This window comes from Pristiophorus japonicus, chromosome 18 (genome assembly GCF_044704955.1).
Source record: "Pristiophorus japonicus isolate sPriJap1 chromosome 18, sPriJap1.hap1, whole genome shotgun sequence".
Lineage (NCBI taxonomy): Eukaryota > Metazoa > Chordata > Chondrichthyes > Pristiophoridae > Pristiophorus > Pristiophorus japonicus.
This window is the reverse complement of record NC_091994.1, coordinates 5,971,524-5,988,610: the sequence shown is the minus strand read 5'-3', so window position 1 is coordinate 5,988,610 and position 17,087 is coordinate 5,971,524. Positions and strand designations below refer to the sequence as shown.

At 50.1% G+C, this 17,087-nt stretch overlaps 3 protein-coding genes across 3 annotated transcripts in view; 1 reads left to right on the top strand and 2 right to left on the bottom strand.

Moving 5' to 3' along the window:
• LOC139229123 (protein S100-A1-like) overlaps positions 1-17,087 on the bottom strand; it is an 81,658-nt gene that overhangs the window by 35,437 nt on the left and 29,134 nt on the right. The window lies entirely within an intron of this gene.
• On the top strand, positions 1,535-7,481 carry uba52 (ubiquitin A-52 residue ribosomal protein fusion product 1). The gene is made up of 5 exons (XM_070859589.1): positions 1,535-1,635; positions 3,654-3,761; positions 5,119-5,205; positions 5,381-5,483; positions 7,312-7,481. Exons 2-5 carry the CDS (start codon positions 3,659-3,661, stop codon positions 7,403-7,405), a joined length of 387 nt encoding a protein of 128 aa, XP_070715690.1. The 5' UTR covers positions 1,535-1,635; positions 3,654-3,658; the 3' UTR covers positions 7,406-7,481.
• LOC139229347 (proteinase-activated receptor 4-like) lies at positions 9,440-14,895 on the bottom strand. The gene is made up of 2 exons (XM_070861054.1): positions 14,883-14,895; positions 9,440-10,491 (listed from the first exon to the last, which is right to left on the bottom strand). The coding sequence occupies exons 1-2, from the start codon at positions 14,893-14,895 to the stop codon at positions 9,440-9,442; spliced, it is 1,065 nt and encodes a 354-aa protein (XP_070717155.1).

The window sequence follows — 17,087 nt, the reverse complement described above, 5'->3', positions numbered from 1 at the left end:
ACAGGTGCGACGTCCAAAATCTGGAGTTCCGGAATCCGAACACCGGGTTGATCCGTAGGGGCGGGGGGGGCGGGGGAGTCGTGTAGAAACCGGAAAATGTTCCGAAATCCGGACTCCCCCGCCTCGGGCGCCCGACCTCCCCCAGCCTCCGGCCCGATCGACCCCCTTGACCTCCGGCCGCACAATCTCCACCGGCCTCCGACTGACTAACCACTCGACCTCCGGCCCGACTGATCTCCTTGACCCCCGGCTACCCAACCTCCACCGGCCCCTGGCTGACCAACCCCCTTGACCTCCGGCCCAAGTGACTCCTGCCCCCGGCCTCTGATCGCCCAACCTCCTCTGACCTCTGGCCCGACCGATCCCACTGGCCTCCGGCTGCCCGACCTCCGGTCTGACTGACCCCCCCCCCCCACCACCCTACCTACCTCTCTCGGCCCAGCCAAACACGTTCCGAAATCCGGAAATAGCCGGAATCCGGATTGACCTCGGTCCCGAGCTTTCCGGATTTCAGACGTCACACTGTAAATACAAATCTGGTTATTGAGATATCACACTGACCACACTCGACCAGCTCCGCTGGGCGGGCCACATTGTCCGCATGCCAGACACAAGACTCCCAAAGCAAGCGCTCTACTCGGAACTCCTACACGGCAATTGAACCAAAGGTGGGCAGAGGAAACGTTACAAGAACACCCTCAAAGCCTCCCTGATAAAGTGCAACATCCCCACCGACACCTGGGAGACCCTGGCCAAAGACCGCCCTAAGTGGAGGAAGTGCATCCGGGAGGGCGCTGAGCACCTCGAGTCTCATCACCGAGAGCATGCAGAAACCAAGCGCAGGCAGCGGAAGGAGCGTGCGGCAAACCTGTCCCACCCTCCCCCTCCCTCAACCACTGTCTGTCCCACCTGTGACAGGGACTGTGGCTCTCGTATTGGACTGTTCAGCCACCTAAGGCCTCACTTTAAGAGTGGAAGCAAGTCTTCCTCGATCCCGAGGGACTGCCTATGATGATGATGACATAAAACAAGAGAAGCTGTGACTGGGGGGCGGGGCTTGGGGGTTGGGGGGGCGGGGTCAGGGGTATGGGGTGGGGCCTGGGGGCGGGGTCAGGGGTCCGGGATGGGGCCTGGGGGCGGGGTCAGGGGTATGGGGGGCAGGGCCTGTGGCCTGGGGGTGGGGTCAGGGGTATGGGGGCGGGGTCAGGGGTATGGGGCGGAGCCTGGGGCCTAGGGGTGGGGTGATGGATATGGGGGCGGGGGTCAGGGGTATGGGGGCGGGGTCAGGGGTATGGGGGCAGGGCCTGTGGCCTGGGGGTGGGGTCAGGGGTATGGGGGCGGGGTCAGGGGTATGGGGGCGGGGCCTGTGGCCTGGGGGTGGGGGGTCAGGGGTATGGGGGCGGGGCCTGGGGCCTTGGGGCGGGGTCAGTGGTATAAGGGGCGGGGCCGAGGGTACGGTGGGGCGGGGCTGCGGCTGCGCCGGGAGCCCGGATGGAGGTGAATGCCAGTGTTAAAGATGGCCGTCAGCAGGGCTGATTGGCCAGGACGGGAATGACGCAACAATACCACGTGCGGCTCGGGTATTTCCGTTTCCGGCGACGATCCCGCAGCCTTTCGGAGTCGGAGCGGCGGCAGGTGAGCGGCGCTTAGGGCTCCGGGGGCGGGAGGGCGAGGATCCGGGGTAGAGGCCGCGGGGCCTAAGCCGTGTGTGAGAGGGGCAGGCTCGGGGCCGAGGGGCCGAGCACGCGGGCCCGGCGGGGGGGGAGAGGGGGGCCCAGCGGGAGGGGCCGGGACACGCGGGCCCGGCGGGGAGAGGGAGGCCCAGCGGGAGGGGCCGGGCCGGGACACGCGGGGGTTCGGGCCGGGCCCCAATCACCTTCACTCTGGCTCTCGACCCCTCAGGATTGTGAACACCTCGATCCAAGGCTTGTCCCCCCTCACCCCCGGGACCATTGTCCTCTCCAGGGCCTCCGCATCCTCCCTAAAGTGCGGGGCCCAGAATTGGACCCACTGCTGCAGCTGGGGCCGAGCCAGTGTTTATGCAGGTTCCCCATCACCTCCTCACTCTTGTACTCTCTGCCTCTATTTATGAAGCCCAGGATCCTATAAGCTTTTTAACCGCTTTCGCAACCTGCCCCCAACTATCTGCACATATACCCCCCCCCCCCCCTGGGGGTCTCTGTTCATGCACCCCCTTTAGGATTGTACCCTTTTATTTATTTATATTGCCTCCTTTCTTTCTACCTAAATGTATTGCTTTGCACTTTTGTGTTAAACTCCATCTGTTATGAGTCTGCCCATTTTAACCTGTCTGTCCTCTGGAGGTCTATCACTATACACTGTTCACTGTACCTCCCAAGTTTTGTCATTTTGAAATTGTTCCCTGTACATCCACATCCAAATCATTAATATATATCAAGAAAAGCACTGGTCCTAGAACTGACCCTGAGGAACACCGCCGTGTATACCTTCCTCCAGTCCAAAAAAAAACAACCGTTCACCACTACTGTTTCCTGTCACTTACCCAATTCTGTATCCATGCTGCCATTGTCCCTTTTATTCCATAGGCTTCAGCTTTGCTGGCAAGCCTATTATGTGGCACTTTGTTGAATGCTTTTTGGAAATCCATGTACACAATGCCAACTGCATTGCCCTCATCAACCTTAGAAACATAGAAATTTACAGTGCAGAAGGAGGCCATTTCGGCCCATTGTGTTTGTGCCAGCCGACAAAGCTGCACGGCCCTCTGTCAGCAGCCCTGAAGGTTACATATAAACCTGTGAACAATGGCGGGAAGTTATAGAGCACCCAGTCTGCCCCATGCAACTGTGACATCCTTTGCACTGAGACATTCTACACTCCACCCCAACCGGAGCCATGTGATCTCCTGGGAGAGGCAAAAACCAGATTTAAGAAAAACCCAGGCCAATTGGTGGGAGAGGGGAGGAGAGATGTCCTCTCCGACCCATCCAGGTGATTGAAGCTAATCCAGGAGATCGCCCTGGTCATATTCGATTCCCTGCAGTACTTACCATTGTATCTGTGCCAGCCAACAAAAGGTTATCCAATCTAATCCTTTCTCTGTGACCTCATCAAAAAAAACTCAAAACAAGTTGGTAAAACACAATTTGCCTTTAACAAATCTGTGCTAATGTTCCTTAATGAATCCACCCCTGTCCAAAGTGACTTAACTTTGTCCCTGATTGCTGTTTCTAAAAGCTTCCCCACTACTGAGGTTAAACTGGCCTGTATTTGCTAGATTTATCTTTGCACTTTTTTTGAACAATGGTGTAACATTTTCAATTCTCCAGTCCTCTGGCACTACCCCCTGTATCTGTGGAAGATTGGAATATTATGGTCAGTATCTCTGCAATTTCAATCCTCAATTCCCTCAGCATCCTAGGATGCATCCCATAGCTCCTGGTGATTTATCTACTTTAACTACAGCCAGCCTTTCTAATTCCTCATCAATTTTTATCTCGTCCAGTATCTCCTCTACAACCTCCTTTACTATGTCTATGGCAGTATCCTCTTCCTTGGTGATGACAGATGCAGAGTGGCTGTGATTTTAGGGGGTGCAAGGGCTGTGGTTTTGGGGGTGTGTGGGGGAACCTGTGGTTTGTGGTGCATGCTCTCTCTTCCCCCTTTTCCAGGCAAAATGCAGATTTTTGTGAAGACTCTGACCGGAAAAACCATCACCCTTGAGGTCGAACCGAGTGACACCATCGAGAATGTGAAGGCCAAGATCCAGGACAAGGAGGGTGAGGAGCGGCAATGAGGGTCCAGCTGGGACATTGTGGCTCTCCGAGCAGGAGGAGGATGATGCAGTGTCTCGGGGAACCCTTGTTTGGGGGGTGGGGGGGGGAGAGGCAGGAACTGAGCACAATGTGGGGTTTGGAGTCCGGTCATTGGTGTCGGTGAACCTTGTGTGCTCTCGAGCTCTGTGCTGACCCCATCAGGAGTAAGTGCTCCAGTTCTGGGCCCACACCTCAGGAAGGATATATCAGCCATGGAGGGGGAGGGAGAGGCACAGATTCGCCAGAATGATACTGGGGCTAAATGGGTTTTATGAGCACAAGTTGCATAAACCTGGCAGGAGATTGATGTATGATCTGATTACATAATTTCATCATTGTAGAGGCTGTAATCAGGGAGATTGGAGGGGGGAGGGGGGCTGTTGAGAACAAGAGGATTAACAAAACTAGCAGAAACCTGCAAAACATTTACAGTCAAGTTAGTATCTTTATTGCAACAGTGCTTTAAATACAGGAGTTCTAGTTAATCTTTCACTAAAGACTAACGGAATTAAAATTTCTCACTCTGGAAAAAGCTACATAAAGCTGTCCTTCTGTAAAAACAGACCGAGGAATACAGATACAAATGTTGCCTCCTCCATCCCCTCTCAATCCAATCTTTCCAGGGCTGTCTCCAAGTCATAGGCAGGCCCTTGAAGCGAGGATGACTTGCTTCCACGCCGAAAAGGGATTAGCTCACGGGTATTTCAATGAAGGACCTAATATTCCAGATCCTGAAGGGTGGAAGATGCCTGTGCGTGGATTTTTTTAACGTGTGGTGACCGTTGCACACCAGCCACCACACGGGCTCGACTGAGCTAGACCTTGGTCCAGTGGCAAGGATTACTTACCCAAGACTAACTGGAGACCAGCTCTGCTGCACGTCTCCATGTCTGGCAGCTGTGACTGCGTGGGTGACCGGACCTTGGTGCGAGTGCGCGCACACAGATTCTGGGACAGACGCAAACTCTTACTGTAGGGTGGGGCCAGGAAGCATTTCTGCGCGCGCAGGGTGATACAAATCTGGAACTCTCCCAAAAGCTGTTGGGGAGGGGAGGAGGAGTGGGGAGGGCGGGGGGCTCAATTGGAGCTGTTGAGACCAGGAAGGATGATTTGCTGCTGGAGACGGTATCTCAGCAACGTCCCTAGCAAGGCGCGCGATTGCGGTCTCGCGCGGGCTGCTCGCCAGCTGTTGTCGCTGGAATTTGCGCTGCGGCAGGAGAGAGAGAGAGAGAGAGAGAGAGAGAGAGAGAGAGATTGATTTTGGAAGGGGCGGGGGGGGGAGCTTTGTGAAAGTGGTTGTTAACCCCGTGTTTCGATTCAGGGATCCCCCCAGACCAGCAACGCCTGATCTTCGCTGGGAAGCAACTGGAAGATGGACGCACCCTATCCGACTACAACATCCAGAAAGGTCGGTTCGTCGGGAGTCTAGCCTTTGGGGGGGGGGACGATGACATTGGGTGGGCTTGGAGGGGGGGGCTGTGTTTTTATTGTGCTCTGCTGGGGGGGGGGGGGGGGGTGCTCTGCTTGGTCAGTGAATGATGAGTATTATTGTTGAATCTGACATGTTTTGAACTTGTTCATAGAGTCGACTCTACATCTGGTGCTGCGTCTGAGAGGCGGTGTCCTGGACCCTTCCCTCCGTCTCCTCGCTCAGAAATACAACTGCGACAAGATGATCTGCCGCAAGTAAGTAGCAGGATGGGAGAAACTGTCGTGCGGAGGGTGGAAGGGATTCTGCTGGGCAATGATTGGACGGGTGGTCTGGTCAGATTTTCCTATTTGTGACCTGGCTGCGCAGCTAGTGGGAACGTGGACTGCAGGGACAGGAGAGACCTTTCAGCCTCCAGCCATTAATTTAGATCATCGCTGATCTGTATCTCAGCCCCATTTACCTGCTTCCTGAACGACCTGGCTCTAATTTTAAGGTTCTGCCCCCACCAGACAGCAAATAGAATCTCTCCTCGCTCTCTTTTCTTCCCCCCCCCCCCCAACCCCCAAATCAACTCCTTTAATCATAAACACCTCGATTCGATCATCCCTTAATCTATATTCGGGGAATGCAAGCCCAGTCTGTCCTCAATAACACTTTCAGGCTGAGTATCAGTCTGCTGAATCTGTGTTTCTCTCCCTCCGAGGCCGATATAGCCCCCCTGGGGGGCGGGGCCCAGGACTGGACGCAGTTACTCCAGACGGGGTCAGACCGCGGCCCTGTACAGCTGAAGCATCGATTCCACCCCCTCTGTATCCCAGCCCTCGCGATAAAGCCCAACATTCCATCGGCCTTTATAATAGTTTGTACCCGTGTGCCAGCTTTCAGTGATTTCTGTACACGGACCCCGAAATCATTTAGAAAATATTCTGATTGATCTTTTACATCCACGGTGGGTGACCTCACACTTGCCCACCTCGAACTGTTATCTGCCACAGTTTTGCCCGCTCACTGAATCGCTCAATGTCCCTTTGTAACTTCCTGCTCCCAGCTGTGCCACCTAACTTGGTGTGTGCAAATGTGGATATCCGTCTCTGTGACTTTAGCTTGGCTGTAGCCCTGCAGATTCTGTTGGATTCCGTCTGCTTCATAAAAACACAAACAAAAAAACATAATCGGAGCAGGAGTAGGCCACTCAGCCCCTCGAGCCTGCTCCGCCATTCAATAAGATCATGGCTGATCTTCTACCTCAACTCCACTTTCTTGCCTGATCTCCATATCCCTTGATTCCCTGAGACTCCAAATCGATTGATCTCTGCCATGAATGTACTCAATGACTTGCATCCACAGCCCTCTGGGGTAGAGAATTCCAAACATTCACCACCCTCAGTGAAGAAATTCCTTCAACCGGCCTCTTATCCTGAGACAATGCCCCTGGTTCTAGACTCTCCAGTTGGGGGAAATATCCTCCCAGCATCTAATGTCAGTACCTCAGAATCTTTTGTTTCAATGCGATCACCTCTCTTTCTTCTTAACTTGGGTGTATTGGCCCATTCCACGCAATCTCATTGTGCAACCCTCTCCCTTTATCCCCACTGTTTTCTATCCATCAACCATGCCTCTATCCATGCTAATCTATTACCCCAACCCCATGAGCCCTAATCTTATGTGGCACCTTAACGAATGCTTTTTGGAAATACAAATATATTACATCCACTGGTTCCCCTTTATGTAGCCTGCTGTTTACGTCGTCAAGAAATGCTAATAAATTTGTCAAACATGATTTCCCTTTTATAAAACATGCTGACTCTGCCTAATCATAGATTTTCTAAGTGCCCTGCCACTTTTTAATAATGGATTCCAGCATTTTCCTGATTGATGTCAGGCTGACTGGCCTGCAGTTACAACCAATGCACCTGCTCTCTGCAGCCACCTCTTCAAACCCTAGGATGTGGGTTGTCTGCTTAGTCCCAGTAGTATCTTTGCAATGGGCCGGAGTTGGGAGGGCTTGTGGGTGGGGGTTGGGGTGTGATGTTTTTCCTGGAGATGCCAGTGACCGTGTATTCCCCCCCTACCCACCCACAGGTGCTACGCCCGCCTACACCCTCGTGCATCCAACTGTCGTAAGACCAAGTGTGGCCACACCAACAACCTGCGACCCAAGAAGAAGCTGAAGTAGATGATGCTGGGATGACCTGTTGCCCCTGTTTGGATGTGTGTGAGCTAAATTGCCAATAAACACCCACATTGCATCACCCTCTGAGTTGTTCACTGAGTGTCTTCAGGGGAATGCATTTGCTGATGGACTTTCTGAATGGTATGGTGGTGGGGGGGGGGGGGGAAGAGAATGTTGGAGGGGCAGTGCAGGTCCTGCTGTTAAATGCACTTTCAACACAGCTGGATCTAATCTGGAAATAAACAATGCCCTCAATAGGTTTTGTACAAAGGAGCAGCTGGTTTACACAGCAAGATCACACACGGCAGTCCTGTGGCCAACTGGGTTTGATGTTGGTTGAGGAATGTCAGCCAGCAGAGAGCTTTTAACCGTTTGCTTTAGCAACCAGTGTGAAGGGCAGCTCTCCCTTTTGCTTCCCCCCCCCCCCCCCCCCAAAGGAGGGACATTGAGCCCAACTTCCGATTGAGGCTACTGACCTGAGTCAAGGAATGGACGGGGAGGCTGATATTTTCTAGTCTGCTAGTTTGAGACGGTATTAGTTCCTGGGGCAATGTAGAGCAGGTCTGTAACGTGGTCCTGGGACGGGCTGGGTTCTACCCAGCAGTGTGTTGGACAGTGCCAGCAGCAGGAGCTAGTGTTTTGGTGATCCAGTCTCTGATGTAGTGTCGCCTCTTTCACTGACATCAGCAGTGGGTGAGCATTAAATAAAATGGCCCTTGTGCTCCAGTGTTGATCACTCAGCCGTTCACACACTTGTTGTAAAACTGGAGACATTTTTCAGTTGGCAGAGATTGGAGCTTGCTGTTTATTTGCTGTGAACCTTCAGTCGGTCTGTAGAGGGCCCCATTACACCAGCCCACATTCCCTCTGTACAGCATCCCCACCTGGCATTTACACAGCGGCTTGTCGAGCAGGAACATGTCTGAAAGGGCTTGGAGGTGGAATCGGCTGAAGCAGGAGATGGTATTGGGGGTGATGAAACGCTCGGTCAAATAGGTGGGTTTTAAATGAGGGGTGGAGAGGTTGGGAATTCCAGAGCTTGGGGCGAGGTTTCTCGGGACCGTACCGACCAGTGGAGGCGATTCAAAGGGCTGAGCTGTACCCTAACTCCATCTACATGCCTTTCATAGCCCGTGATACCCTCACCCAACAACAATCTAGCGACCTCACTCTTGAAAATTCCAATTGGCCCCCAGCCTCAGAGTTCCAGACTTCCAGTGCCCAATGTGTGGAAAATGTGCTTCCCGATTTTCCTTTTTGAACGGCTTCATTTAAGGTTCTGCCCCCTTGTGGAAATAATTTCTCTCGATCCTATCACATCCCTTTAAACACAGATCAAATCGCCCCTTAATCTTCCCCCCGGGGGGGGGGGGGGGGGGGGAGAGATGCGACGCGACCTGTTCTCATAAATTAACCCTTTCAGCCCCATACATTCTGGTGAATCTGTGCTGCTCTCCCCCTCCGAGGCCGATATATCCTCCCTGAGGGGGGAGAGGGAAGGTGGTTGGGGTGGGGGGAAGAGGTTGTTGGGGGAGGAGGTCGTTGTGTCGGCAATACGACTCCACCTTTTATCAACCTCCACCTTTGGCCCAGCCTCGACATTCCATGTTTAAAGAGTTTGTTCGGAATGGAAAGCAGTTACAGTCCGGTGTAGAGAACCCGGTCGGGCAGCAGCTGGGTGATCGGCATCAGTTCGATCGATGGGCCTAATGGCCACCTGTGCTGTGAGATTCTATGATTGTCTTGGTGAATTACAGCACTTATTTACTCTGGGATTTGCTGCATATAGACGACATGGATTATCTTGGGATGGTTGACATGTAACCGTGACATACTGTACATTATTAACAGGTGTGCAGAAAGGCGATCAGTCTGGTAAACTTGTGTAGGTCCCACAGTAATCCAGGGGAGCAGTTACCGAGGATTGGGTAAGTCCCACACCCTTGCTGCCCGAGTCTCACCGATTTGCACAGTGGCTGTGAGCTGGGTTATCCGACTGATCGATCATCGACTCCTGCAACAGAACAGAAGCAGCAACTACACGGAATGGGAAGGTCTGGGCTGCGATGCACTGTTGCTCTGAATAAAACTCTGAGCCGATTTGCCCGAACCCGTCTCGTCGTTCTGGGCACAGATCGCACTTCTGACTTTGTCCCGGATCTCCTCGGAGATGTAGTAGTAAATGAGCGGGTCGATGCAGTTATTGAAGGTGCTGAGTACCAGACCGACCATAGAGTAAGCGTAAATGTCAGTGCTGTGTGTGTAGAGCTGGATTAACAAGATCACATGAAAGGGAGACAGACACACCAGGGAAACTAGCAAGACCAGCAGCGTGACCTTAATCGCATGAACGTACTTCTCGTCGTTTAGAATCAATGTGGAAATGACAGACACATAACAGAAGACGGTGATTAAACAGGGAATCACAAAGCCGAACACCACCAGGCAAATAATGTAAGAGGAGAAGTAGCCAGCGTGCAGCCCTTGTGGGAGTGCGTCGTTGCAGGTGGTGATGTTGAGAGAGTCGATCTTGTATGACTGCTGAGTGATGTACATTGGCACCATAGCGAGAGCAACCAGCACCCAGACCGTCCCGCAAACGCGGTAGGCGGACTGCTTGCTACGGACTTCCTTCGAGAGGAAGGGGTGGACGACAGCCAGGTATCGATCGGCCGCAATGCAGGTGAGGAACAGGATGGAGCTGTACACATTGCCATAGAACAGGGCACTGGACGCTCGGCACAGACCCTCCCCAAACAGCCAGTTGTTACCCAGCAGGTGGTAGGCCACCCTGAGGGGCAGAGCGAGGGTCACCAGCAGGTCAGCCAAGGCCAGGTTCATCAGGAAGATGGTGGAGGGCAGCTTCTTGATTCTTGTGACGAAGATCCAGAGAGCCAGCCCGTTGGCGGGCAGGCCGATGATGAAGACCACCAGGTAGAAGGCGGGGACCAGCACTGTGGTCATCTCACTCCGCAGCAGCCATGACGAGGAGTCGTTGAAATAGTTGAAAGATTTGTTGGTAGTCGGGTCTGTTCTCTGGAGGATGGGGAACCTTCGGCTGCTGCTCATCTGATCCTTCCGCACACATTCTGTGATTGGAGCAAGAGAACACGGAGCAGTGAATAAACAGATTGTATGGAGAAAGATTGACTGCCCCTGGGTATTTACTCACCTTGAAAAGAGAAAACCGAGAGGAGATAGGATAGAAGTGTTTAAAATTATGAAAGGTTTAGACAAATTGGAGCGGTAGCCCATCCACCCCCTCCACCACCGGCGTCCCCTGGCTGCAGTGTGCACCATCTACAAGATGCACCCCAGCAACTCGCCAAGGCTTCTTCGGCAGCACCTCCCAAACCCGCGACCTCTACCGCCTAGAAGGACAAAGGCAGCAGGTGCATGGGAACACCACCACCTCCACGTTCCCCTCCCAGTCACACACCATCCCGACTTGGAAATATATCGGCCGTTCCTTCATCGTCGCTGGGTCACAATCCTGGAACTCCCTCCCTAACAGCACTGTGGGAGCACCTTTACCACACGGACTAAGGCGGCTCACCACCACCTTCTCGAGGGGCAATTAGGGATGGGCAATAAATGCCGGCCTTGCCAGCGACACCCACGTCCCGGGAATGAATGATTTTAAAGTGAAATGTTTTGCCATGTGCAGAACTTAAGCACAGGGGTCATATTGACAAATGAAGAAGGGCAAAGGACAATAGGAAATGCAGGTAGAGCCTTTTTACTAAAAGTGTGGTGAAGGGTGTAACAAGAAACCTTAATGGGCTTCAAGAAGGAACGAAGCAAGTTCTTGCCAACAAATGGGATTCAGGGTTATTGGAAACACACCAGCTCAGCTGCACGGGGATGGGTAGGAAAAAGACTGGAAGAGCTATAGTGGTAGCGGATCGATAGGGGAGCAGACAGGTGTTTCTGCGGCCACAGACGTGACTCCAGGATGGTATGTTGCCTCCCTGGTGCCAGGGTCAAGGATGTCACTGAGCGGCTGCAGGGCATTCTGGGGGGAGAGGGTGAACTAACAGAGGTCATGGTCCACATCGGGATCAATGACCTAGGTAGGAAGAGGGATGAGGTCCTGCAGGCAGAGTTTAGGCAGCGAGGAGAGAGATTAAAAAGCAGGACCTAAAAAGGTAGTAATCTCCAGATTACTCCCGGTGCCACGAGCTAGTGAGTACAGAAATAGGAGGATAGAGCAGATGAATACGTGGCTGGAGAGATGGTGCAGGCGGGAGGGCTTTAGTTTCCTGAGGCATTGGGACCGCTTCTGGGGGAGGTGGGACCTGTACAAGCCGGACAGGTTGCACCTCAACAGAGTCGGGACCAGTATCCTCGCCGGGGGGGGGGGGGTTTGCTAGTGCTGTTGGGGAGAGTTTAATCTAGCTTGGCAGGGGGGTGGGAACCTGAAAATAGATTCAGTAGGGAGGGGAGTAAAGCTGGAATTAGAAAGCAAAAATAAAGAAAGTGAGTTTGAAGGAGAGAGGAAACAAGCAAGAAAAAAGGGTAAAAAAACAAACTTAAAGACACTTTGTCTAAATGCACGTAGCATTTGTAACAAAATAGATGAGCACAAATTGAGACAAATGGGTATGATCTGATGGCCATTGCAGAGACGTGGTTGCAAGGTGACCAGGACTGGGAATTAAATATTCAGGGGTACTTGACAATCCGGAAGGACAGACAGAAAGGAAAAGGAGGTGGTGTAGCTCTGTTGATAAAGGATGGAATCACTGCAATAGTAAACAATATTGGCTCAAATGATAAGGGTGTTGAAACAGTTTGGGTGGAGATAAGGAACAGTAAGGGGAAAAAGTCATTGGTGGGCGTAGTCCATAGGCCCCCTAACAGTAACAACTCTGTTGGTTGGATATAAACCAGGAACTAGTGGGGGCTTATAAAAAGGGAACAGCAATAATCATGGGTGATTTTAACCTCCATATTGATTCGACAAATCAAATTGGTCAGGGTAGCCTTGAAGAGTTCATAGAGTGCATAAGGGACGGGTTCCTTGAGCAGTACGTAACGGAACCAACCAGGGGGCAGACTATCTTAGATCTGGCCCTGTGTAATGAGACAGGGTTAATAAACAATCTCCTAGTAAAGGATCCACTTGGAATGAGTGATCATAGCATGGTTGAATTGCAAATTCAGATGGAGGGTGAGAAAGTTGGATCTAACCAGCGTACTAAGCTTAAATAAAGGAGACTATGAAGGTATGAGGGCAGAATTGGCTAAAGTGGACTGGGAAAATAGATTAAAGTGTAGGACGGTTGATGAACAGTGGTGTACATTTAAGGAGATATTTCACAACTTTCAAGAAAAGTATATTCGAGTGAGGAGGAAAGGGTGTGAGAGAAAAGATATCCATCCGTGGCTAACTAAAGAAATAAAGGACGGTATCCAATTAAAAACAAGGGCATACAAAGTGGCCAAAACCAGTGGGAGGACAGAAGACTGGGACGCTTTTAAAAGCTAGCTAGGAACGACTAAAAAAATGATTAAGAAAGGGAAGATAGACTATGAAAGTAAACTAGCACAAAATATAAAAACAGATAGCAAGAATTTCTATAGGTATATAAAAAGGAAAAGAGTGGCTAAAGTAAATGTTGGTCCCTTAGAGGACGAGACCGGGGAATTAGTAATGGGCAACATGGAGATGGCAGAAACTCTGAACAAATATTTTGTATCAGTATTTCCGATAGAGGACACTAACAATGTTCCAACAGTGGATAGTCAAGGGGCTATAGGGGGGGGAGGAACTTAACACAATCACAATCACTAAGGAAGTGGTACTCAGTAAGATAATGGGACTAAAGGCAGATAAATCCCCTGGACATGATGGTTTGCATCCTAGGGTCTTAAGGGAAGTAGCGGCAGGGATTGTGGATGCATTGGTTGTAATTTACCAAAATTCCCTGGATTCTGGGGAGGTCCCAGCAGATTGGAAAACTGCAAATGTAACGCCCCTATTTAAAAAAGGAGGCAGACAAAAAGCAGGAAACTATAGACCAGTTAGCCTAACATCTGTGGTTGGGAAAATGTTGGAGTCCGTTATTAAAGAAGCAGTAGCAGGCCATTTGGAAAAGCAAAATTCGGTCAGGCAGAGTCAGCATGGATTTATGAAGGGGAAGTCATGTTTGACAAATTTGCTGGAGTTCTTTGAGGATGTAACGAACAGGGTGGATAAAGGGGAACCAGTGGATGTGGTGTAATTGGACTTCCAGAAAGCATTTGACAAGGTGCCACATAAAAGGTTACTGTACAAGATAAAAGTTCACGGGGTTGGGGTAATATATTAACATGGATAGAGGATTGGCTAACTAACAGAAAACAGAGAGTCGGATAAATGGTTCATTCTCTGGTTGGCATCAGTGACTAGTGGGGTGCCGCAGCACTTTGCAATCTTTCTCCATTTGGGACCCCCAACTGTTTACAATCTATATTAACGACTTGGAAGAAGGGACTGAGTGTAACGTAGCCAAGTTTGCTGCTGATACAAAGATGGGAGGAAAAGCAATGTGTGAGGAGGACACAAAAAAATCTGCAAAAGGACATAGACAGGCTAAGTGAGTGGGCAAAAATTTGGCAGATGGAGTATAATGTTGGAAAGTGTGAGGTCATGCACTTGGGCAGAAAAAAAATCAAAGAGCAAGTTATTATTTAAATGGAGAAAGATTGCAAAGCGCTGCAGTACAACGGGACCTGGGGGTACTTGTGCATGAAACACAAAAGGATAGTATGCAGGAACAGCAGGTGATCAGGAAGGCCAATGGTATCTTGGACTTTATTGGAAAGGGGATGGAGTATAAAAGCAGGGAAGTCTTACTGCAGCTATGTAAGGTATTGGTGAGGCCACACCTGGAATACTGCGTACAGTTTTGGTTTCCATATTTACGAAAGGACATACTTGCTTTGGAGGCAGTTCAGAGAAGGTTCACTCGGTTGATTCCGGGGATGAGGAAGTTGACTTATGAGGAAAGGTTGAGTAGGTTGGGCCTCTACTCATTGGAATTCAGAAGAATGAGAGGTGATCTTATCGAAATGTATAAGATTATGAGGGGGCTTGACAAGGTGGATGCAGAGGGGATGTTTCCACTGATGGGGGAGACTTGAACTGGAGGGCATGATCTTGGAATAAGGGGTCATCCATTTAAAAGAGAGATGAGGAGAAATTTCTTCTCTCAGAGGGTTGTAAATCTGGAATTTGCTGCCTCAGAGAGCTGTGGAAGCTGGGTCATTGAATAAATTTAAGAAATAGACAGTTTCTTAAACAATAAGGATTTAAGGGGTTATCGGGAGCAGGCGGGGAAGTGGAGCTGGGTCCATGATCAGATCAGCCATGATCTTATTGAATGGCGGAGCAGGCTCGAGGGGTCGTATGGCCTATTCCTGTGCCTATTTCTTATGTTCTTATGTACCATGGGAATACAGGATAGTTCTCTAGATGGGCCAAAGGATCTCGTACTTGAAACTGTCATCCCCGTTGCCCGAGAGCACGTTGCATTACTTGCCAGTTGTTATGTAATTAACCCTTTGTAACCTGCATCACACCTATCCACCAGAGGGCCTACCTGGTGAACATAAGAACATAAGAATTAGGAACAGGAGTAGGCCATCTAGCCCCTCGAGCCTGCTCCACCATTCAACAAGATCATGGCTGATCTGGCCGTGGACTCAGCTCCACTTACCCGCCCGCTCCCCGTAACCCTTAATTCCCTTATTGGTTAAAAATCTATCTATCTGTGACTTGAATACATTCAATGAGCTAGCCTCAACTGCTTCTTTGGGAGAGAATTCCACAGATTCACAACCCTCTGGGAGAAGAAATTCCTTCTCAACTCGGTTTTAAATTGGCTCCCCCGTATTTTGAGGCTGTGCCCCCTAGTTCTAGTCTCCCCGACCAGTGGAAACAACCTCTCTGCCTCGATCTTTCATTATTTTAAATGTTTCTATAAGATCACCCCTCATCCTTCCAACGAGTAAAGACCCAGTCTACTCAATCTATCATCATAAGGTAACCCCCTCATATCCGGAATCAGCCTAGTGAATCGTCTCTGTACTCCCTCCAAAGCTAGTATATCCTTCCTTAAGTAAGGTGACCAAAACTGCACGCAGTACTCCAGGTGCGGCCTCACCAATACCCTGTACAGTTGCAGCAGGACCTCCCTGCTTTTGTACTCCATCCCTCTCGCAATGAAGGCCAACATTCCATTCGCCTTCCTGATTACCTGCGGCACCTGCAAACTAACTAACTTTTTGGGATTCATGCACAAGGACCCCCAGGTCCCGCTGCACCGCAGCATGTTGTAATTTATCCCCATTCAAATAATATTCCCTTTTACTGTTTTTTTTTCAAGGTGGATGACCTCACATTTTCCGACATTGTATTCCATCTGCCAAACCTTAGCCCATTCGCTTAACCTATCTATATCTCTTTGCAGCCTCTCTGTGTCCTCTGCACAACCCGCTTTCCCACTAATCTTTGTGTCATCTGCAAATTTTGTTATACTACACTCCGTCCCCTCTTCCAGGTCATCTATGTATATTGTAAACAGTTGTGGTCCCAGCACCGATCCCTGTGGCACACCACTAACCACCGATTTCCAACCTGAAAAGGACCCATTTATCCCGACTCTCTGCTTTCTGTTAGCCAGCCAATTCTCGATCCATGCTAATACATTTCCTCTGACTCCGCGTACCTTTATCTTCTGCAGTAACCTTTTGTGTGGCACCTTATCGAATGCCTTTTGGAAATCTAAATACACCACATCCATCGGTACACCTCTATCCACCATGCTCGTTATATCCTCAAAGAATTCCAGTAAATTAGTTAAACATGATTTCCCCTTCATGAATCCATGTTGCGTCTGCTTGATTGCACTATTCCTATCTAGATGTCCCGCTATTTCTTCCTTAATGATAGTTTCAAGCATTTTCCCCACTACAGATGTTAAACTAACCGGCCTACAGTTACCTGCCTTTTGTCTGCCCCCTTTTTTAAACAGAGGCGTTACATTAGCTGCTTTCCAATCCACTGGTACCTCCACAGAGTCCAGAGAATTTTGATAGATTATAACGAATGCATCTGCTATAACTTCCGCCATCTCTTTTAATACCCTGGGATGCATTTCATCAGGACCAGGGGACTTGTCTACCTTGAGTCCCATTAGCCTGTCCAGCACTACCCCCCTAGTGATAGTGATTGTCTCAAGGTCCTCCCTTCCCACATTCCCGTGACCAGCAATTTTTGGCATGGTTTTTGTGTCTTCCACTGTGAAGACCGAAGCAAAATAATTGTTTAAGGTCTCAGCCTTTTCCACATTTCCCATTATTAAATCCCCCTTCTCATCTTCTAAGGGACCAACATTTACTTTAGTCACTCTCTTCCGTTTTATATATCTGTAAAAGCTTTTACTATCTGTTTTTATGTTTTGCGCAAGTTTACTTTCGTAATCTATCTTTCCTTTCTTTATTGCTTTCTTAGTCATTCTTTGCTGTCGTTTAAAATTTTCCCAATCTTCTAGTTTCCCACTAACCTTGGCCACCTTATACGCATTGGTTTTTAATTTGATACTCTCCTTTATTTCCTTGGTTATCCACGGCTGGTTATCCCTTCTCTTACCGCCCTTCTTTTTCACTGGAATATATTTTTGTTCAGCACTATGAAAGA